At 41.8% G+C, this 22,505-nt stretch overlaps 1 protein-coding gene across 1 annotated transcript in view; it reads left to right on the top strand.

Annotated features, from left to right (window-relative positions):
• The first annotated feature begins 10,069 nt into the window (after positions 1-10,069).
• Positions 10,070-22,505, top strand: part of KDR (kinase insert domain receptor) — a 43,804-nt gene continuing 31,368 nt past the window's right edge. Inside the window, exons 1-7 of the mRNA XM_041725322.1 lie at positions 10,070-10,449; positions 14,548-14,641; positions 16,645-16,841; positions 19,858-19,988; positions 20,221-20,389; positions 20,979-21,118; positions 21,744-21,921. Of these exons, the coding sequence (XP_041581256.1) occupies positions 10,383-10,449; positions 14,548-14,641; positions 16,645-16,841; positions 19,858-19,988; positions 20,221-20,389; positions 20,979-21,118; positions 21,744-21,921 (976 nt within the window). The 5' untranslated portion in view covers positions 10,070-10,382. The remainder of the gene's footprint in view (positions 10,450-14,547; positions 14,642-16,644; positions 16,842-19,857; positions 19,989-20,220; positions 20,390-20,978; positions 21,119-21,743; positions 21,922-22,505) is intronic.

Genomic DNA, 22,505 nt, shown 5'->3' with positions numbered 1-22,505 from the left:
GTAACTTTGGATTCATTCTGTCCTGGCTCTACGATACACAAGCTATATAGCATTGGACAAGTTACTTAACCTCTTTGAGCCTCATTTTCTACATCTATGAAATAAAGATAATAATAGTACCTACCTTGTAGATTGTTGGTGAGGAGTAAAGGAGTCAACACATATAAAGTGCTTACATGGTCACTCAAAAAATGTTAGCTATTCCTATAATAATACCATTAGATGAAGGGGAAATATTTCACAGGAAGAATGAAAAGTCTTATCTTCAATTAATTGGAAGTTTAGAGAAAACAATTATGAGAACTGCACTAAGCCTGCCCTCTATCCCACAATATGTTGAGAAAGATAGACACACATAACCCAAATAAACCTGATGTAAAGGAGAGTATCATATATGCTAAAACAGATACTGAATAACGGATTCCTAGAGTATGAGGAACATTCTGGTCATTGGTCAGTTAGTTGTCTCCTTAACAACCATTTCCCCTTGCTTTTTAAAGATCCCCAGCAGGCACATGGATGACTCAGTTAAGCATCTGACTCTTGATATCAGCTCAGGCCTCCAACTCAGGGTTGTGAGCTCAAGCCATGTATTGGGCTCTAAACTGGGTGTGGAGCCTACTTAAAAACAAAAATCCTCCTGATTGTTCTTCGGGAAATAATCCCTTCCCCATTTCAACGATATGTTTTTGATGTTATCAACCCCATTCTGAATTGTAGGGATGGACTCTTGATTGATCTAAGCCTATTGGCATCCTTCCTGCCTCTGTGATCTGAGTGTTTATAACCCCCCTAAACCCATATGTTGAAATTCTCACTTCCAAAGTTGATGATATTGGTAGGTAACTCTGGGAGGTTATTAGGTCATGAGGGTGGAGCCCTCATGAGTGGGATTAATGTTTTTGTAAAAAAGACCGCAGACAAACCCTCTCAACCTCTTCCACCATATGAGGACACAGCAAGAAGGTGGCTTTCTGTGAAGCAGGAAGTGGCTCGTATTAGACACCAAAACTGCTGGCACCTTGATCTTAGACTTCCCTGCTTCCAGAACTGTGAGAAATAAATTTCTGTTGATTGTGAGTCACCAGTCTATGGTGTCTTGTTATAATAACCTCAATGGGCTAGGACACTGCCCCTGTAATTGGTGTAGGCATGTAGGCAAATAAGATACAGGGAAATAGATGTTTGCTGAAGACAGAGTCTTCCTTGGTATTTCTCAAGTGCTTCCAGTAAGGAGTTTTCTCTTTCTGTGGACTTTGTATTGTGAGAATGTACAACCATTTTGTTTCCAACTATGAAGAGATCCTGCGAGCAGAATTGAGAAAATCACAGAAGAATGGCAGGATGACACACTGAAACTCTTGACCAAACTATCTGAAGTCAGTCTATAATTTAAAGCAACATGATCCTATACATTTAAACCAACTCAAGTTGGCTTTTCTGCTGCTTAAAACCCAAGAAATCCTGACTATTGTAGTCAGAGACAGTAATTCATTCCCATGGGCAGGGCAAGAAGTGTAGGAATGGAGGAAACTTCTTGGGGCCTGGTTTTGAAGGGATGCCAGCCTCCTACAGGCAGATAGTAGAATAAAGTACATTCCAAGCAAAGAGAACACCTTGAACATAAGCCTGGAGACAAGAGAGTATAAGGCATTTTCTGGAAGTGGGCAGTGGACCCCGTCTGGCTGGAATATAGAGTATGTATGTGGCATATTGGAAGGTAACCTAGAAAAACAGGAAGCAGGCAAAGAATGAAACCTTTGAACACCAGGCTAAGTATTTGGGGTTTTATGCTGTGTTTAAATGCCAACTGTCAAAGATAAAAGACAGCTGAACCTTGTGTTTTAGAAAGATAACTCTGGCAGCAGAGTGATGGATGGATTGGAATATTCCAGGACAAAGGCAAAATGGTCATGAATCAGGGCAGTCTGATGAACTAAAATAGGGGGTGGATATGAGAGATGTAAAGAATATAGCCCAGATTGGATTTGGGAGGAAAGGAAAAGGCAGGGGAATGTTATACCTACAAGGTATAGAGTATAAGTGTCTAGAAGGCCTCTGCCCTTGATAAAGCTGGAGGAGGCAATATTGGAGTGAAGTGGTGATGAGTTCAGTTTTGGACACTTTGAATTTAAGAGATCAGTGGAACATACACTGTGTAGGAGGGTCAGAGATTAGATTAGAGCTACTGCAGGAAATTAGAGCTGGCAAGCACAATTTTGCAAGGGATTCCCACAAAGAAGATAACTGATGGCACAAAGTGGAATGAGGTCCCTGAGAAAGTCATGGAAAGGCTCATAGGAGGCTGACCAAAACTGAATATGGAGATTCCTTATCTTTAGAGTTGAGCAAAGAAGCCCAAGCCTCTGAAGGGTGTTGGCTGGAGAGGTAGGTATGCACATTAGGAGAAGCATCAAACAAAGGCAGAACTTCCAAGGGGGTGGACAATAGGATAGATGTTGTGGAAATGCTGGGCAGAGTCAAGACAGAAGAAGCTATTGTCCTTGAAGAGAGAAGGTGAAGGGTGACCTCTGCTCTTTCAAGAACCTCTCTGACTAAGGAAAGGTAAACGTAACAGGCAATGAAGTAGCTTTAGGGAAAAACAAGGTCAAGTTTTCTTAGGATAAGGAAATGTGAGTGTTTTTGTACACAATCCAAAGACCATTCTAACGTCTAATATTTTCGATGTGTTGCTTTGTTACTAGACTCATTTTCTCCACATCTGGAACTTCTATTTATATTATGTGGTCAGATGCATGAAATGACTCCCTTATGGCCTTTCATGTGCCTATAACCAGCCTGACCAATTTTTGGATGATTATCAGTTAGATCTGAAGTTGTATTTTTTATCTTACTTAAAAAATTTCCCTCTGTGTGGGGGCTTTCCTGGGTGAGTTGTTTTATTGTTTTTATTTTTTAATTTTTTTAAATTTCTATGTGCACCAAGGTAGTGAAGTATCAGAAGTGAACATTCAGAAACACTGCTCAAGAAGAGAATTTTTATTTGTACCTCAAGGGACTACTCACCAATGTTTTGGAAACTCTGGAGACTAAATTTATATTCAAAGAACAAAAAACTTTTCTGCTGTCATTGACTAGCTCTTAATACTGGTGAAGCAACATTACGGGGAAATACTCTTTATTCTGTAAAAATATGAACAGTACTGCAAACTGGCACAGCTAAGCTGGAAGTGTATATATTTTTCCTGTGGAGGATGAGTGACTTATAACTATTGTCTGGGAAACAAAGGCTTTTTTCTTTAACACACTATTTGGTTCTCGAAAAATTTTGATAAGCTTTAAAAAGGGGAAATGGTCTTAATTCACTAGAAAATGGTTACAATCTGCAAAAGGCACACATTCAAGTCACACATTTCTTGTATAGCACATGCAAATCTAATAAATGCTTTTTTTCTTTTTCTTCATTACTCAAAATCAAAAACAAAACTCCAATTGCCACTGCTTAATAAATTAAGAAACTTTTCATTCTATTTGTGTCTATATTGCCATTATTTCAACAATTTGCTCTCTGTAAAGATAGTTGTGATGGATACCCACGAGGCACGTGATTCTGGGGAGAAAGAGTGAAGGAGAAACAAAGACCAGCAGAAAAGAAAATGACAAAAATTATTTGAAATTCATCAGTGTATTGAGGAGTATGCACTGACTGTTAGGCACTGAGGAAACAAAATGAATTTGACCTAATTTCTGCTTTTGAGGGAGAATCATTCACACAAACATATGACTATATTTTATGTGATATGTCATATCATATAAGTGCTGTGTATATGTAGGAAAAAACAATTTCCTAGCTCCGTGAATAACAAAATGGTTCATATTAATTTGTTTAGGATAAAGTATAAATTCAGTATAGCTCTGGATATATTTATATGACTATAATTTAAGAGTGATCACGTAAGGTACATGACACAGAGCCGGCATATATAATTGGCACCCCATGGTATCTTGGACAATAACTCTATTTAATTAGACATGTCACTTTAAGTCTATAGTATATAAGATACATTTTATTAAATAAGCACCATCATCATGCATTTCACCATTCTTATTAAAACTTAACAACCATCCTTTTAAACTCAACTACCTGCTCAGGTAAGACAACCCTTGACTGAATCTTCTGAGAAGATTTCAAATGAAGAAGGCAGGAAACAAAAAACTAAAACATACCACTTGGGAAGGACATTTGAGCTGAGTATTGAAGGTTGAATAAAAGTTTTCCAGGGGACTAAAGAACAACAACAAAATCCACGGTGGAAAAGAAATGCCCTAAATGCACAAATGATTATGTGTGTAAGAACAACTATCTTTCTTTCTTTCTTTCTTTCTTTCTTTCTTTCTTTCTTTCTTTCTTTCTTTCTTTCTTTCTTTCTTTCTTTCTTTCTTTCTTTCTTTCTTTCTTTCTTTCTTTCTTTCTTTCTTTCCTCTCTCTTTCTTTCTTTCTTTCTTTCTTTCTTTCTTTCTTTCTTTCTTTCTTCTTTCTGATCTTATTTATTTATTCATGAAAGACACAGAATGAAAGAGGCAGAGACACAGGCAGAGGGAGAAACAGGCTCCCGCTGTGGGACCTGATCCTGGATCCTGGGATCATACCCTGAGCCAAAGGCAGACACTCAACCACTGAGCCACTCAGGCGTCCCAAGAACAACTGCCTTTCTTTAGAGTATAGGGGTTGGGTGGAAGGTGAAGATCCAGTTGGGTTGCAATTCCTGTTGTGGGTGAATTTTCTGATTTTCACCCTTTCTTGGTCATTTGTGCCAGAGTGATTCTCCTAAGCCACCCTGGGCCTTCTATGTGCTTAGGAAATGAAGTGATCGTCACAGAGAGGGTGAGGAAGCCAATGGCGTTGACTGACTCTGCCTCATCCCTTGAAAGAGACCAGCCCTCAATAAGAAACTCTCTCTATGTGCTTGGAGGGGTCTTTCTTGGATGTTTAAATTCGGATTCTACTACATGTGGGATTTTGGAAACGTTAAACCTTCTAAATCTCATCTCCTGCCCCCACTGCCCCTGCTACAAGCCACTGTGATGATCTTCTCCATTGGGTTACTGTGGACATTAAAAGAAGATAATCCAAGGAAACCACCTGGCATATAATAACTGCTCCCCGAATCGCCTTCTCCACCCCCTCTTCCTTCTTCCTTAAAGAAGCAATTAGAAACGACAAATACCCACCATTTGCTTCAACGTGGATGGAACTGGAGGGTATTATGCTGAGTGAAATAAGTCAATCGGAGAAGGACAAGCAGTGTATGTTCTCATTCATTTGGGGAATATAAATAATAGTGAAAGGGAATATAAAGGAAGGGAGAAGAAATGTTGGGAAATATCAGGAAGGGAGACAGAACATAAAGACTCCTAACTCGGGGAAACGAACTAGGGGTGGTGGAAGGGGGGAGGAGGGCGGGTGTTGGAGGGGAATGGGTGACGGGCACTGAGGTGGACACTTGACGGGATGAGCACTGGGTGTTTTTCTGTATGTTGGTAAATTGAACACCAATAAAAATTAATTAAAAAAAAAAAAAGAAGTAAAGAGTGTCTTGAGTTCCATATGTCATTAAGTAACGGTGAGAAAGCTATGCAATTGTTTGCAAACAGATAAAGCAACTTTTTTGGCAAAACTTTTAGGAAGGCAAAGGAATACTACTTAAGTTAAAAATAAATAATGTCTTGTCTTTACTTCTCTTCTTTACTAAGACCTGCTAATATTGCTTGCTACCCTCTGGGGATGTTGTAAGTTTAAAGCAAGGGATGAAGTGAAGTATTCAGAACAGTGCCTACCCAAAGAACATGCTCAACGAATGTTGGCTACTTTTATTATTTTCTAACATCCTTCTCTGGTGCTGTGGGAATTTTCAGCTGATTATTTAAATGCCCTGCATGCTTTCCACGTTTAAAAATGTTTATATTGTCCTTATGTGATATATAACAAGAAGCTATATGGGAGGATGTGGGGAGGGCCCATAGGGTACATATTTAAAGTACCTGGGATTTTTCCTTTGTGGATGACAAATCAAATTCTGCTTCATCTGTTTCATAAAAAGGATGAGGAGTTTGTTTTATATTTATTAGAATGTAAGACCTTATGAATAAAACCAACCACTGATAGAAACATGCAAGGCAAGCCTGGCTTTGTGGGCACCTAGCCTTTCTATCCTCGAACATGCAAATATATTTCGAGTTTAAGTTACAAATATGAATCACACAGACAGTGAAATAAATGTAGGGGTGGAAGGAAGGTGAATGAGAGATGAGGGTATGCTCATACTCTCCCATGGCTTGATAGTCATGAGTACAGATGCGCTATGAAATCAAGCCAACATCTGGCAAGTTATAGCATAAACAAATATTGGAAACAAATGAAAAGAAGTAAACACGAGAAAGTGTTATGCAAATTGTAATCAACAAATGGCAGTATTTGAAAAATATAACAGCCACTAGAAGGGAGAGTTGATCTTAGTTTATGTTTTTATTTGTAAAAGTAACACTTTCTTCTTTTGATGGAGTGTCATAGAAATCTGTGAAGTAAAAAAGTGCAATCTGCCTCCTTGCCTCAACCATTTCCCAGAGGTAATGTCAAGATACTGACAGCGGAAAAGTTAGTGATAATATACTAGATCAAGCATCGCTTTGGTTATAGATACTTAAAATTTTTTTAACATAGAAAATTTTAAACATGTAAAAGTAAAGAGAATAGTAAAACGAACCCACATATATACTCAGCACCCAACTTCCACAATTATTAAATTTTTGCCAGTCTTCATATTTACTTTTTAACATACAAAGGCCAAAATGCTTGTGGTGGTGGAACCAAATTTGGCATCACGGAGTATAATTTATGTGGTGTCCTTTGGTGATAGGAACAATGTATATTCTGTGTGCGCAGAACCCAAAGAAGTAGCTGGAATACAGAGCACTCTGAGTTAAATTTGCCCTGGTTGGAGCTGTGTGATGACCGTTCATTTATGCTCATCTTGCCTTTATTTTCACCATTGTAACTCTGGTTTCTATTGCAGTGCTTAGCACACAGTAGGTGGCCCCAAACCGCTTTCAAACGGATGAGCCTCATTTGCAGTGTGGATTTCTGTAGCACAAAGGAGGCCACGCACTGTAGCAGGACTAAGGTCCACAGAATGCTTCCCAATGTATTAGATGCTTACTGTGTGCTGGGTGCCTGTGCTCACCAGCTGTGGGGTCCTATTCTAAGGGCCTTACATGCAGTAACTCATTTAATTCTTGCAGAAAAACCGTGTGAAGAAGGTACTACAATCATCTTTCGTGTTTCATAGGTATGCAGCCAGTAAGTGGGTCAAGATCTCATGGATCATAAGGAGTAGATCTTGGGGTTAAGCCCAGTTAGTGTGGCCCTAGAGTCTCTGTACTTAGCGACACTCTCTGCTGCTTCCCCTCATATGTGTGTGAATCCCATCTCTAGAGCACTGAACACACTTGGGCACTTGGATAGGTCGTGGTTGTACCTGTACTGCAGGATTAACTCACAAAATCACTCCAATGGTGCCAGATAATGGGAGGGTGTTGCCCGTAGACCAGACATTTTTTAAAAAACAGACTTTGTCATTTTTCATGAACATAAGGCACTTCTAAGTGCTGCGTGGGAGGGAATGTGGTAGACTGATTTCATTGAGACCTTGCCAAATTCTGGTCTTGTGGCCATCAAAGACGCATCATTTCCTCCAAGACTTCTAAAGGGGGCTATTACCATGGGCCTGCAGGTTCTGGTTTGCATTCAGAGGAGACACTATCTTCCTAAGTGAGACCTGGAAGAGGAAGTGTCATGAATTGTAAATAAGCCTGAGAGAAAAGAATTGTTTGGTGATGGAAATGGAGAAAAATGGCCTTTTCCAAACCAGGTTCCATCCCTACCCCCATTCCACGTGCAGCTTTGCCAGAGCCCCTCCTGTTTTATTTGCTAAGTTTACGAGGAGGAAGAGAGGAGTTTCTCTAAGGATACTCATGCCTCTGACTAGTAATCTCCTAGATTAAATATTAGTATATCTCTACAAGTAGAACATCATCCCACTATTAAAAAGAATAAGATGGGGTCTTACGGGTTGGTGTAGAATGATCTTCGAGTTATACCTTAAAGTGAAAAAAAAAAAAAACCAACACAGTATTTATACCAGGGCCACCCTTGGTGATACTCTATACATGCATAAAGTTTGCTTGGAAAAAAGAAAAAGGAAAGATGAAAATGCTTGCCCTTGCTGAAGAAGGGCTTTTATAAAAACAACAAAAATTTTTCTTATTTATTTGACAGAGTGAGTGGGCGTGTGCACAAGCAAGGGGAGTGGCAGAGGGGGAGGGAGAAGCAGGCTCCTCAGGGACACAGGGCTCTATCCTGGGACCCCAGGATCATGACCTGAGCCAAAGGCAGACGCCTCACCTACTGAGCCACCCAGGTGCCCCTGCAGAAGGGCTTTTTAAAATTCAAGACTTTCTCATATTATAAAAAAGTTTTAAGCATATACATTTATTATATTTCAAAGTTAAATTGTTTCAGTTGTCCACCTGGCAAAGTAGAAGAGTAAATACAGCCAACATTTTAATCATGGAAGAAGAAAAGCAACACTTTATGTTGGGTATTTCAGGAAGGGGGGTTTGGCCTACATGCAGAAATAATTCTATCTCTCCATCTCTCTGAAGGACGATCCTTTAAGACAGAGAGATCTGGGGATCCCTGGGTGGCACAGCGGTTTGGCGCCTGCCTTCGGCCCAGGGCGCGATCCTGGAGACCCGGGATCGAATCCCACGTCGGGCTCCCGGTGCATGGAGCCTGCTTCTCCCTCTGCCTGTGTCTCTGCCTCTCTCTCTCTCTCTCTGTGTGACTATCATAAAAAAAAAAAAAAAAAAAAAAGACAGAGATCTGCAAGATCCCTATTTAACGAAGTTAGGGGATGTGTCATGTCACTCTCTAGGTGTGGGGAGAAATGGAGAGAAAAGAAGGAAAAAAAGCCTCTAAAGGCATCTGAGTTCTCCAAACAGCTCCATCCTAAGGAGTCTACAAGCGCAGGGGTAGCTGTGAGGTTTGGGACGGGGTGTTCTGGGTGCCCAGGTCTGGGAGCACTCGCTTCATTGCTTCTCCAGGGAAGCCGGCCTCCTTCTCACGGGCCTAAGGCTATCTTGGCTGGGAGCTCTGTTCTGCAGAGGGGCCTGGTTGCAAGCCCAGGAGGACTAGGGGCTCGTTGTCAGCTAACACGGTGGACAGAAGTCCTAGTCTCAAGGCGACAGCCTCCTCGGGGAGGGGCGACTCTCACGCTGCGGGGACGCTAGAGCCCTGGGTACCTGCAGCTCCCTGGAGCCCTGATGTCGGTTTTTGGTAAAAAGCAGGTAAGGGGCACCAGTTTAAGCGCCTTTGCGGGGGGGGGGGGGGCGGCTAGGCTGCAAACCTTAAACATCTGAAGCTGCCAGGTATGAGAGGAAACAGGGAGAACTCTGGAGAACTGAGCGGGTGCAGATCCTGACTAAAGGCATTCAGGTTCAGATTTTTAAGCTACAATTTTGCTGGCCAAGCAAAACACTCGACCTGGCTGCAGTCGCTGCGGGTTTGCGATCCTGCCTGCGCCCGGGCTCTGTGCAACCTGCTGCTGGCCCCCGTCTGTCCGTCCGCAGCCACTGGAGGGACGCCGCGGGCGCCGGGGACGGTCGCACATCCCCGAGCCCCCCGCAAGGCTCAGAGCCCCCCGCCGGCGCTCGCCGGGGGATCCCCACCTTCCGCAGCACCCCCCCCATCTCCGAGGGCCCCAACCTCCTGAAGCCTGGAGGGTCGCCGAAGCCCTGCCCCGGCCACGCCGCATCGCTACCCGAAGGGGGGTTGCGGCGCTCGGGGGACCCGGGGCCAGGCGCCGGCCCAGGCGAGACGTAGCGGGCCCCGGGCCCGGGTGGGTGCGGGGCTGGGGGGCGGGGCCGCCGGCCGCTGGAACCACGCCCTCTAGGCCACGCCCACACAGGGCCACGCCCACCAAGGCCACGCCCCCGCCGGGCTCCGCCCCTCCGGGCCCCGCCCCCAGGCTCTAGAGTCTCGGCCCCGGCTCCCAGCGCGCAGTGAGCCCCGGGACCCCGGGAGCGGCCGGTGCACGGTGCTGTCCCCTCGGCCCGCGCGGGGCATCCCTTGCGCGCTCCGGGAAGCCCAGCGCCGTCGCGCCGCGCGGATTTCCTCTGCCCGCCGCCCCCGCAGACGCCCCTGCGCGCCGTGGCCGGAGCCCGGGCGCCCCCGCCCTGCCCCCCGCGCCGCTCGGTCCTGCGCTGCGGCGCGCGTCCCGCCTCCGCGCCTTCTTCTCGGGGCGGGCGGGGGAGGAAGAGCCGGCGCCGGGGTCCGGGGCGCTGCGCCGCGCGCGAGGTGCGGGATGGAGAGCAAGGCGCTGCTGGCCATCGCCCTGTGGCTCTGCGTGGAGACCGGGGCTGCCTCCGGGGGTAAGGAGCCCACGCCCCAAAGGACGGCGGAGAGGTCGGGCGCGGGCGGACGGACCGGGGATGCCGAGAGCCGGAGAGCCGGAGCGAAGCGCAGCGACTTGACAACTCGGTCGTTTTTTTTTTTTTCATTTGCCAACCTGGAGGCTGACGCTCTTTGACTGGCCCAAGGGCTTCCAAAGAGTTGGTGGTCTCCGAGCCCCGGTTCCTTGCAGAAGGTGGCCTCCGACCCGGGCCTGCGGAGCTCTCGGGAGGGCGGGCGCCCGCGGCTGGCAGAGGGGGTGCCCGGCGGGGGGCGGGCGGGGAGGGCCGCGCGCCCCGCTCCGCTGAGTCCAGGGGGACCCCGGGGTGCCTTTCCGTCCTGGCTGCAGCCCACAAACCCACCCACCGTGTAGGGGGTGCAGCTCGGGAGGGAAACTTTCTTTTTTTTTCTTTTCCCCTGGATGCTGGATGCTGCTCTCCTTGCAGGGAGAAGGTGAAATTGGGCTCTCAGCCTGGGGGGGGGGGGGGTGACAGCTTCCCCAAATGTCTCCAAGTAACAGTCACCTTCTATGTAAAACAACGACATCTTTCAAAGCTCGGGTCCTTGGGATAAGCGCACGGTCAGAAGTTCAAGTTCTGAAAACTTGACTCTGCGGGACTCGGTAGCTAGAGCTAGCGCCCCTCGGTTCTTTCCTTGCCACCTAAAATTTCAGTCTCCTTCAGGATGAGGAACACACATGCTCTTGATGCAATGAAGGTCTGTCTGTCCCTCTTCGCTCTGCTCAACACCCTCCCCTCCCCGCTCCCCCACGCGCCCTTCTCGTATCTCTTTTCTGTGGCCAGAGTTTGCCGATTTCCAGATTTCCACTCTTTGGAGGGTGAGACAGGGGAGAGGGTGGAGGGAGGAAAAAAAAAGTCAGATAATTTGGGGAAAAATTCCTTACACTGGAATAAAAGAATCGCATGTCTTAAAAAAAAGAAAAGAAAAGAAAAGAAAAGGCATTCGTATACAGTAACAAGATCATCTATCTATAGCTATTGAATTTTCTTAATAATGACTTGGTTCATCGGGGCCAGCTCCACCATGGACACTCATTTGTCCCTGACAAGACCTCGCTCTCCCCCTTTATGGTCTGGAACATGTGGTTGCTCAGTATCCCACAAAGAAGTGAGTTGCTTCTAAGCCTGGGGTGTTTCATAGCGCAGCAGCAGTAACTGCAATCGGGTTGCCCTGAATATAACGATGAGGTTGCCCTTTTGGAGTGTGTGACTTGCTTAATTGGATTGGGCTATAATTGGTGCCATCAAATTCTAGAGACAGAGGCACTGTTGTTTTTCCTTCCTGTCTTTGAGCTGGGAGGGTAATAGCGCACAAATTAATTAATTTGGGTTAGAGGATTTGAACATAGAAGGGCTTTTTATAGAGTAGCAGCATATGTACTTCTTGTAGTTATTTCTTTAGAATTTTCTGAAGAGTAGGACTTAAACTTGCCCATGGAAATGAATGAAGCTTAGTGGAGCAAAACAAAATCGAATGTTGGTTGGTCTACAGATACGAATTTGGAGTTATCTTTATTGATAGAGGCTTGTTGAAAAGATTTTTGTTGTATACATGTCTCTAGGATAGTATGGTATTGTCTTAGCTTCCTATGAATGGGGAACATATCTTTAATTAATTTTTTTAACATAAGAAAGTATGACCAGAGTGTGAGATAATCTGTGACAATAATTTATGAGAGATCTTCAAGAACCTCTTATTTTGCTGGTAGGACAAACATAGCTTATTTAAACAATAGCTGTGCTTTTGCTACATTTTTTTTCTCACATAAATGTGCCCAAATAATCAGTTCTTTCTCATTTGGATCATTGTACAAATTGTATTAAGTTACTGCTTTCAACATGTTTCTCAACCTAGTGTTTCCCAGCCAAGTTTGATACTTGAACTCATCCGAATAAGTTGTTTTTATTTTCCTTTTCTTAAACAAAGTGAGACTCCATTGTTGGAAGGCTTTTCTATTGCTTTAAACACTTTGCTTTATTGTTTGTCTACTTTGAGGACAGTTTTTTCCTTCCTATTGAAAAGTGCTATGCTAATTAACTGAACATGATAAGCCAGATCAACAGCTGTCCAAGAGTATCCTATAGACCATGTGTGATCAAATCATGTTAAGTGCTTGTTAAAATGCAGATTTGGAGGGCGAGGGATGTCTTACACATCCTAAAGCTTAAGAATTATTGGCCCAAACACGAGTCAGTACCAATACCAATGAGTTTCTGAGATTTACTGATGCAACTTAATTTCTAGTGTTTTTTTTTAAAACTATGATATTGATCAACAAATCTGCAGTTGTGTCAACAACCTACTTTGTACATCTGGGTGAGTGTGTAGAAATATATGTGATCAGCTGTTTGTTTTGTCTGTGGCCATTCACTTTGGGATCCACAGATATAGTGTTAGGTATTTGCACTGGATATTTGCTCACTCTCTCTCCTCATACTTTTTCATATTTGCAAATACTGTCTTATTTACCCAACAAGATCAGGGTAGCTTAGGCCTCAGAAGTCAGTGGTTCTTTAAAAAATTTTTTAAATTATTTTTAAAATTCTAGTATAATTAACATACAGTGTTCTATTAGTTTCAGGTCTACAATATAGGGATTCAACAGTTCTGTACATTACTCAGTGCTCATCATGATAAACATACTCTTTAATCCCCATCACCTGTATCACCCATCTCCCAACTTACCTCCCCTCTGGTATCCATCAGCTCGTTTTCTATTTTTAAGAGTCTATTTTTTATTTGTCTTTTTGTTTTGTTTGTTCATTTGTTTTGTTTCTTAAATTCCACATATGAGTGAAATCTTATTTGTCTTTCTCTGACTGACTTTATTTAGAATAATACTCTGTAGCTCTATCCGCATGATTGCAAATGGCAAGATTTCGTTCTTTTTTATGGCTGAGTAATATCCCATGACATCTACATCTTCATTATCCACTCATCTATTGATGGACACTTGGGTTACTTCCATATCTTGGCTGATGTAAACAATGCTGCAGTAAACTCAGGGGTGCATGTATGTGTTTTAATTAGTGTTCTCATTTTCTTTGGATAGAGAGTCATTTGCTCTTAGTTGACGTGAGTCAAGGATCATTTTAAGCTTGGGTGCTTACCCAGCATCCATCACTTTTTAAAGTGATAATTTGGAGATCTGGATATTAGTTAAGGCCCTAGCATGGTGGACAGTTTTTATTTCCCTGATAGTTTTTCATTACTTGCTAGCTCTTTGCATTTAGTTCACAGAGAACTTTGTTTTCTTGCTGTGGTGTGACTTGTGGTGAGGAATCTGTCCTGCGTTATTTTTAGGTAAAGACAGCTTTCTTGTGTTGTAAGCTTGGTATCAGGGAGAGCTCAGAACTTTGATTAATAAGTTGAGATTCCCCAATTGTAATCCATTAGCATTACGCTTTTTTAGTTCCATTTTCTAAGGAAAAGTGTATTAATAGGTGTATTATAGGGACACCGGCAATTTCTTTCTCTTCTTCAATTCCTCTCACCTAGTTTTAATCTACAGTCTTCCAACTTTGGCAGTTCAGTTACCAGGGGAAGTGCACTAGAGAATTGATAAAGGAAAAATGAGACAATGTCATGGGCATTGTCCCCCCCCCTTTCAGGGTTCATAGATGAACTGTATAGAAGTTTCTCTTAGGAGTACTCATTAATCAGCAATTTAGTCAAATGTGTGCATCCTATGCTTTATAAGAAATGTCAGTGGGTCCTTTCCCAAGGGAGTGAGATCATCAGATGAAGGTTCATTTGGTTTCAATGTCCTATATCCTTTTGTAAGACCTTGAAGTTGGCAATGCAGGAAAACAGGAACTCCACCCTAGCTCCATGAATTGCAGAACTTTTGTGTTGGTTTATGACCATCTGCCCATTCTTCCTGTTATGACACAGTTTGTGAACTTTTACTGGGAATGGTGAAAAGTAAATTCACAGTTTTACACAATGAATTGCTGAAGAGGCCTTTTAAAGTATAGAGTGTGCATTGTTTATGGAAGGTGTTTCCTATTGGGTCTGACTCAGTGGCAACTACATTCATTTATTTAATTTGTTTCTAGGTTTGCCTAGTGTTTCCCTTCATCCACCCAGACTCAGCATACAAAAAGACATACTTACAATTATGGCTAATACAACTCTCCAGATTACTTGCAGGTAAGGATGCATTTTAGATTCAGATTTCCTGGGTTAAGTAACTCATTGCTTATTGAGGGAAAAATAATTTCTGTAAGCAGAATTATCATAGAGTGGTTGTAATGGTAACTAGTGAGGATTCCAATACATGATTTAATAATGAAAAAAATGAGAAAGCTCTTCTCCTAAAAATTTCATTTGATTTTGCTGGAATTTTTTTCCTGCTACTCTCTGCTAATACAGACACACACACACACACACACACACACACGCATGCACGCACGCATACAGTATAGCACCTGGCACATAGTAGATAGTAGATACTCAATAAATATTGAATACATAAGTGAAATTGAGAACTTACTCTCTTGCCTTTAAGGGATGGAGTTGAAGGAGTTTGGGGCCATATTTATCATATTCAGAATAGCTCTTGGACATTTGTATAGCCCTTGCCAAGAATTTTATTTTATGATAAAATTATGACTGTAATAGCAATTTAAATTTCAGCCATTAATAGTACTGAGTGCATGTCCTGCACAAGGTAATGGACTCCATGCTTTGCCTTGATGTTCTGGAAAGCCTCTCTTCTCATTTGCTAGCAAGAAGCCATGCTATTGATATTTGCTAACAGGGGAAGCAGGCTTCTTTGAAAGGAAGAAGCATTTAAATCTTGTGTCAGAGCCCCTACCCCAAAATGAAAGGTAGGAGACCTTGGGGTTTAATATAGTGGACCCAGAGGCTTCTCAGGAACCTCTTAGTGTGTCTTGGGCAGAGATGTGGAGACATGAGTGGAGGTGACATTGCCCTCGGAGAAGGGAGCTAGGGGTCCACAGAGAACCTTGGGCAGTGGGTTACTGCCATTGCTTATGCTTGATGAACACCAGTGTTCAACACGACACAGATCTATTTTAGACTGCAGAGTGTGAAGGATGCCCTTGTCCCCTTATCAAGGGTAGGTCAACAATGCCCAGCCCTTGGGAGAAAACATAGTAACAGTGCTATTTCTCCAGCTTTGCTGTTTGAAGACACATTTCTTAGTGGGTTTTCCTCTTACCCACCCTCAATAACAGAGGCCATTTAAAATCCCCAAAGATCCCATATTCCCTTTTAAAACTCATTCAAAAGAATTTCTTATGTCCTGAAAAAGCCATGAAGTGTGTGAAAGTAACTTCATTAGTGTAGCTGCAACTTCATGGAAATTTCAGATTCTTTGAAAGAAGAATCCATGAAGAATCTATGTTCTTTCTAATGTGACTATCTTTCTCAGGGCTTTGCAGGGAAATGCTGCAAAGAAAGTAATCTCTGAATGCAGCCTGTATAAGGTCCTGTGAGGCTCTTAGACAGTTGTGCTCTCTTCCTTCTGAACTTCACTTCTTACTGTCCCACTTGCTCACTCTTAATGGACTACTCCGACTTCCTTGCCATTCCCCTGGTACTCCAGATACTCCTGCCCCAAGGCCTTTACATTTTCTGTTCCCTCTGCCTGGAACACCATTCCTCCCTATATTCATATGGCTTCATCAAGCCCCCTCCTTCCAGAACTCTTTACTCTCTGTATATTCTATATCTCCTCTCTAGTACTTATCACCACCCTACATTTTACTTACACCACATATTTTTACTTACTTAAAAAAATAATTTAGCTTTGTTGAGCTTCCCTTGCTGTTTCATTGCCTGCTTTCTCTAACTAGACTAAAGTTCCATAAAGGCATTGACTCTTGTCTGATTTGTCCACTGCTGTATCCCCAGACTTTAACAACATTTGGCACATAGTACCTGCTTAAAAAATATTTGTTGAGTGAGTGAGTTGATTAATAGAAGACTCAGGAATCCTTATACGTAATGTCCGAAGCTGAGTTTATGGCTTTTTGTCATCTGTCCATCCAGCCTGTCATTGTTGGTAGAAAGCTGCGAATCTGTCTGTTGGGTTTATATAAGTTTGAGAAACAAACCTTCTGTTTTCTTGGAAACAGCCCCATAGTGTGGCATTTCACATGATTACTTCCCTGGAATTAATTTTTCAGGGGACAGAGGGACTTGGACTGGCTCTGGCCCAACAATCAGAGTGGCTCTGAGAAAAGAGTGGAGGTGACTGAGTGCAGTGACAGCTTCTTTTGTAAGATGCTCACGATTCCAAAAGTGATGGGAAATGATACTGGAGCCTACAAGTGCTTCTATCGGGACACTGACATGGCCTCAGTCATTTATGTCTACGTTCAAGGTAAGTAGTTTCATGGAATTCATTTCCCAAGCTGATTTACCAGTTATAAAACACAATAGGCGCAGGGAAGAATAGAGTACACTGGAGTACAACAAAAGGCTCGCTCCAAAGGCTGTTTGCCAACAGGAATACACAAAATTCTTCTCTCTCAAGGCTTCCTCTGAGAACAAGACTCATTGATTTGTTCTGGAACTTGGGCCCGTATTACATCTCTTTTGCCACCAGTTAGTGTGGTTCTGATCTTTGTTTCTCAGGGAAATCTGTGTTCACAATTGGCTGTAGGGATTTATAAAAAGCCTTCTGATGTTTGAGAAAAAGAACCTGAAGTCCTTGAAAGGGGAGATTCAGGGGTGCGTTATGGAGGGGTTTCTGTGGAGAGATAGGTTATCTATGACGGGGGAGGAGGTTTTCCCAAGAATGCACAGGGAAACAGCTAAGGGCTCTGGAACTTTTTTTGTACATAAGAACTTCTCTTCTCCCACTTATACTTTGTGAAAGACAATTTCATCCTCTTGCATAAATGAAGATATTACCTCAAAGGGCCTTTCAAGGCCAGTGTTTCTTTGCCTGTGTGGTCCGAGATCTTGGATAAGAAGCCACATCTTCCTAGAGTTTGCAATTTGGGATCGACATCATGTAGGATAAAACACATGTCCACGTAGAATAAAACACAGTGTTACACGTATTTAGTATTTATAATATAAATTATGTCTTCTTTTGTGTTTTAAAAATCCTATACTGGCTTAATTTTCCTGTGGAAACCGACCTAACTGATGATAGTTATAAATCTGTCATATAATTTTGGGGAATGTTAGTGTTGTATATATGTAGTACTTTGCTTGGATATATTAAATATTTTTCTTTTCAGTGAAAATGAGCTGTTTAGACATCTTATTTATGCATTTATATATATTTTCGCATCCCAGAGGATTTGAGGCAGGTGAAGATGGCTTAGACTTTTTCTCCAGAAGCATCTCTTATAGACTGGGAATTTCATTAGCTTTAGGAAACACACTTTGCATATCTCCATTTACATTTCAATAGTGCAATATGGTCAGTGCAGTGAGAAAATGGAGACTACATCAAGATAACGTATGTCATTCCTGGATTGCACAATATTTGAGAATTATTTTTGCCCAGGATGAGCACAGTCCAAGATAGAATTCTGTGCCCTCCTCCTTCCTCTGCAGAATTTGAAAGAGACAAGGCTCAGATCTTCGAGAATTTCTGGCTCCTTTTGATCTGGCAGTCTTGGGAGATCAGGCTTTCTCAGAAGATTGCAAGGATTTCCTGCTTTTAGCCTGTCTGGAAATACTACAAGATGAACCTCTCCCATAATATCTCGTTATTTCCTTCTCCCCGAGTCAGGAAACCTGGAGACATGTGAAAATTCATTTCATGAGTTACAGTAAATATTTTATTTTGAGAGGATGGTGGTTGTTTGGGTTTCTTTTGTTTATTTCCTTTTTTTTTTTTTTTGGAATGCTGAAGTAGAATTGATTTACTGAATAGCTTTAGTCTTACGTAAGGGGTTAACTTAGCTTCCAAAGACTTGTTCTGTAAGCAAGCTTGGTAATATTTCATAGTATGTGGCTGGAAGGTAGGTTCCTATTAAGAAGTAGCAATCCCTGGCACTGTTTATTTGTGCACTGCCCATCTTTGGGTACACCATTAAATTCTGCTTCCTGTCTAAGCCTAATGCTCTAGGAGGTGAGCTGTCCAAGATTTTGGTCATGAAGTTTAACAATGAGAAAGAAAGCACCGAAGTATTCCCTATGGACGGCCCTTTAAATGTCCCCTCTTGTCCCCTCCGGTCCCTACCTTACTTCCTTAGTCTTCTGACCCCATTCCCTCCAGCAATGGATGGAGCCAGGAAGTGGGTCTTGGCCTCATAAGATAATGGCTATGGCATGTGGTGGGCTGGATTGGCTGCCTTTCTGTGCTTTCCAGCTGGGAAGGAAATCAAACTTCTGCTGTTGCAGGGAATTAGCTGCCTTTCTCCCCTTGGTTTAATTAACTCTTTCTTTACTTGGACCAGTTATCCTGAAGAGCTCTGGAAAAGCTCGATCAGGTGTGTTGGGCGTAGCAGTCTGAACCATTATCTCTGTGAGATTTCAAGCACGACTTCACACTACAGCGACTCTATCTCGGGAGAGTGGACTATTTTCCCAGTGGTGTATTCACACACTGTAGGAACGATGTTTGAATGACATTAAAATCTCTTTTTTTTCTTCTCACTTTTTGCCATGGTGGCTTTTTGAATTTTTGTCATTGAAGATATTAACGACTGCTGAATTTTAAACTAAATTCAACAACCACTGAACATTATTTTATAAAGAATCTCGTATCTAGTGTTCACAGCCTTAAAATACGCACATAAATTTTTCCATTGAATAATCGAACCCAAAAGTTGTTATCTTCTGCTTATTTTAAAGTTCCTTTGAGATTCATTAGTTTATTTTCATGGCCCTTGGACATTCTTTGCCTACAGAAAGAATATGCTTTTTTTTTAGCATTAATAAAATTCAATAGGTAAAGTATAGATTTAACTTCAAAATTACTTATAAATTAAAAAAATACTTTAAAACTTTTATGTGCTTGAAAAATGTTTCGTATATAAGAAGAATGTATATGTGTATATGTAAGTGTATATGAAAAATGAAACATGTTCCTTCATTTTGAAAAAAATTATAATCTAACATCTGCTTAAATGTGAAACCTATAAAATACATTCTACTTGTTGATGATCCTAGTGAAAAGAGTCAGTTTCATTCTAGGAGTTTTCTTTCAGATTTTTCATACACACACACACGCATACACACACACGTGCGTATACCCTTTCTGTAGCATATCTTTGGAGCCAGATATCTACCAGCACACCAACCTGTGGATTCCTTTGCCTGGTGTGAAATGTCATTCTCAATCATTGACTTCTCTGGTTAGAGTTTATGAACTTGAAACAAGATCAACTTTTCTAGCAAATGCCATTAACTAATGGAGTTAAATTTTCTTCTAGATTACAGGTCTCCATTTATTGCTTCTGTTAGCGACCAACATGGAGTTGTGTACATCACTGAGAACAAAAATAAAACTGTGGTGATTCCATGTCTTGGGTCCATTTCCAACCTCAATGTGTCACTTTGTGCAGTAAGTTACATCTTCTTCAGTCATCTCTCATGTTTTCCTGATGTTAAGATGGGTAGCTATATATAATGTATTATCAACCATTTGTTTTAAAGATCCTTTCAGAAGAGTCAAAATGATAATAAATAAAACTAATTTATGTTCTTTAGTGATGAATTCCTTAGTGATCATTTTGCATGGTTTTCACTTTTGGAAAGCACTTTATTCAATATTTGATGTTTCTTTTTCTACTCAGAGGTATCCAGAAAAGAGGTTTGTTCCTGATGGAAACAGAATTTCCTGGGACAGTAAGAAAGGCTTTACTATCCCCAGCTACATGATCAGCTATGCTGGCATGGTCTTTTGCGAAGCAAAAATTAATGATGAAAGTTACCAGTCTATTATGTACATAGTTGTGGTTGTAGGTAAGTGGACAGTTTCTTTCCATATGATTAATATCAGATATTAAAGATTGGCTTCCTCTATTAAGATCCTGGAGATGAAGATATAGGGAGAAGAACAAAGGATATTGAAAAATATATTATTTTAAGATCTGGTGTGGGGCAGTTTATTACATCTGCTCTTCTCTACCAAGTAAACCTATGTGCAATTGAGTTTTTCTCCTTTCTTGCCAAGGCCAAGGATGGAAAAGAGTATTATTATGGGAGCATATTTGATGGAAAATTCAATGTTCAGAGCATTGCTTGGCATCAGTTCTTTTAATTATACCTTTTTTATGGAAAGCTCAGTAATTTACTAAAGCTGGCTTCATTGGCTATTGACTACTCAAATTTTACTGCTTTTCTCTCCACTGGGCTGTCTTTGAGATTCCTTCAGGTCTGCTTTGTAAGTCTCTTAGGCCATTTTGCTGGGAGTTACCAAGTATTGGTGAGGCCCTTAGGGGAAAAATGATATGGCACATTCTGAAGTTGCATCATTAAAAAAAAAAATCTGTGCAAAGTTATACATTTATTTTCTCTTTCTTTCTCTGTGTTTTCAATTTACTTGCTCTAGGGTACAAGATTTATGACGTGATTCTCAGCCCCCCTCACGGAGTTGAGCTGTCTGTTGGAGAGAGGCTTGTCTTAAATTGTACTGTAAGAACTGAACTAAACGTAGGGCTTGACTTCAACTGGGAATACCCTTCTTTGAAGGTAACACTAACAATTGAAAGCCAGACCTCTCAATACTTTGATAATAAGCCCAACAGAGTTTGTTTGAGAGATAGGGACTTCTCTGGCCAGATAAAATGTAAGGGCCTTAACTCACACACACTCACACACATGCACACACAATTTAAAAGAACTGCAGAACATATAGCATCCGTGTAAAACTGATGCAATGCCAAGAACTCTGTCCCACTTTGCTACCATCAGGCTCTGAAGATTAGTTTTCTCTATGTGATTACATCTTTTCAGGTTGCATTATTTTTCTGTGCTCCAAAGTCTTTGTTCTATTTTTGCTTTTAGGGAAATTGTCTTTAAACGGTGGCATGAGACATACTTCTCCATAAGCAGTGGTCATATTTGCTTGTGTTTGTGCAGCACCTACCCATCTCATTCCCACTATGTGAGGCCTTAAAAATCTTCATTCAGTTGGTTCCATTTATTTCTCCTGGAACCAAATATATTGGTTGTCTAGATCATGTGAAAAGTTCTGAAGTCCCTATTATTAACATGAATAGTGTTCTCCGAGGGCCAAGACTTGATCTCGTGGGTATCTAGAAGCTACCAGGTAATGTTATGCTAGACTTTGAAAACTCAGTGAACTCTTTTTCAGCATCAGCATAAAAAACTTGTTAACCGGGACCTAAAAACCCAGTCTGGGAGTGAGATGAAGAAATTTTTGAGCACCTTGACTATAGATGGTGTAACCCGGAGTGACCAAGGGTGGTACACCTGTGCAGCTTCCAGTGGGCTGATGACCAAGAGGAACAGCACATTCATCAGGATCCACGGTAAGCTAAGATCTCCTTTGGAATTATGCCGTACCTTGAGAAGTGGGATAATTTAAATACCTTTAGGTCACTAGTGATTCCTATTTTGTTCATTCAGAAGACATTTTTGAGCTCCATTCAGAAGACATTTTGAGGTCACGTGGCTAGGGAGGCCATATGACTTATAGGTCAAGAGCATAGCTTGGGTTCAAATCCCAACTTTAATGATGAGATGAGCTAATATAGTAAGTGCTCACTAAATTTTACGTGTTGTGGTTGTTGATGTTGTTATTCGTAGTATAATAAGCAGAATATCATTATCGAAGATAGTTTTAAAATTTTCATTTTATTGCAAGGCTGAGAGGCCTATGTGAATAAGCATGGTCTTTGTAATTGGGGAGGCCTGGATTTAATTACTATCTGTGGGGCTTTGAACAAACAGCCTTGTTTCTTATTTATTCTCTTTCCCTTATAATAATGTCACATAATAACACATAAATGTCTCAGTTTAGGTGATGATTCATATGGCACCCAGTTTAGAGACCTTGGTAATGATTTTGGATTTTATAATATGGGAATTCATAGAAGGATTTGAGCAGAGAGAG

The sequence above is a fragment of the Vulpes lagopus genome, chromosome 12, assembly GCF_018345385.1.
Source record: "Vulpes lagopus strain Blue_001 chromosome 12, ASM1834538v1, whole genome shotgun sequence".
Taxonomy (NCBI): Eukaryota; Metazoa; Chordata; class Mammalia; order Carnivora; family Canidae; genus Vulpes; species Vulpes lagopus.
Note: the sequence above shows the minus strand (reverse complement) of the source record. Positions and strands in the feature narration are given on the sequence as shown.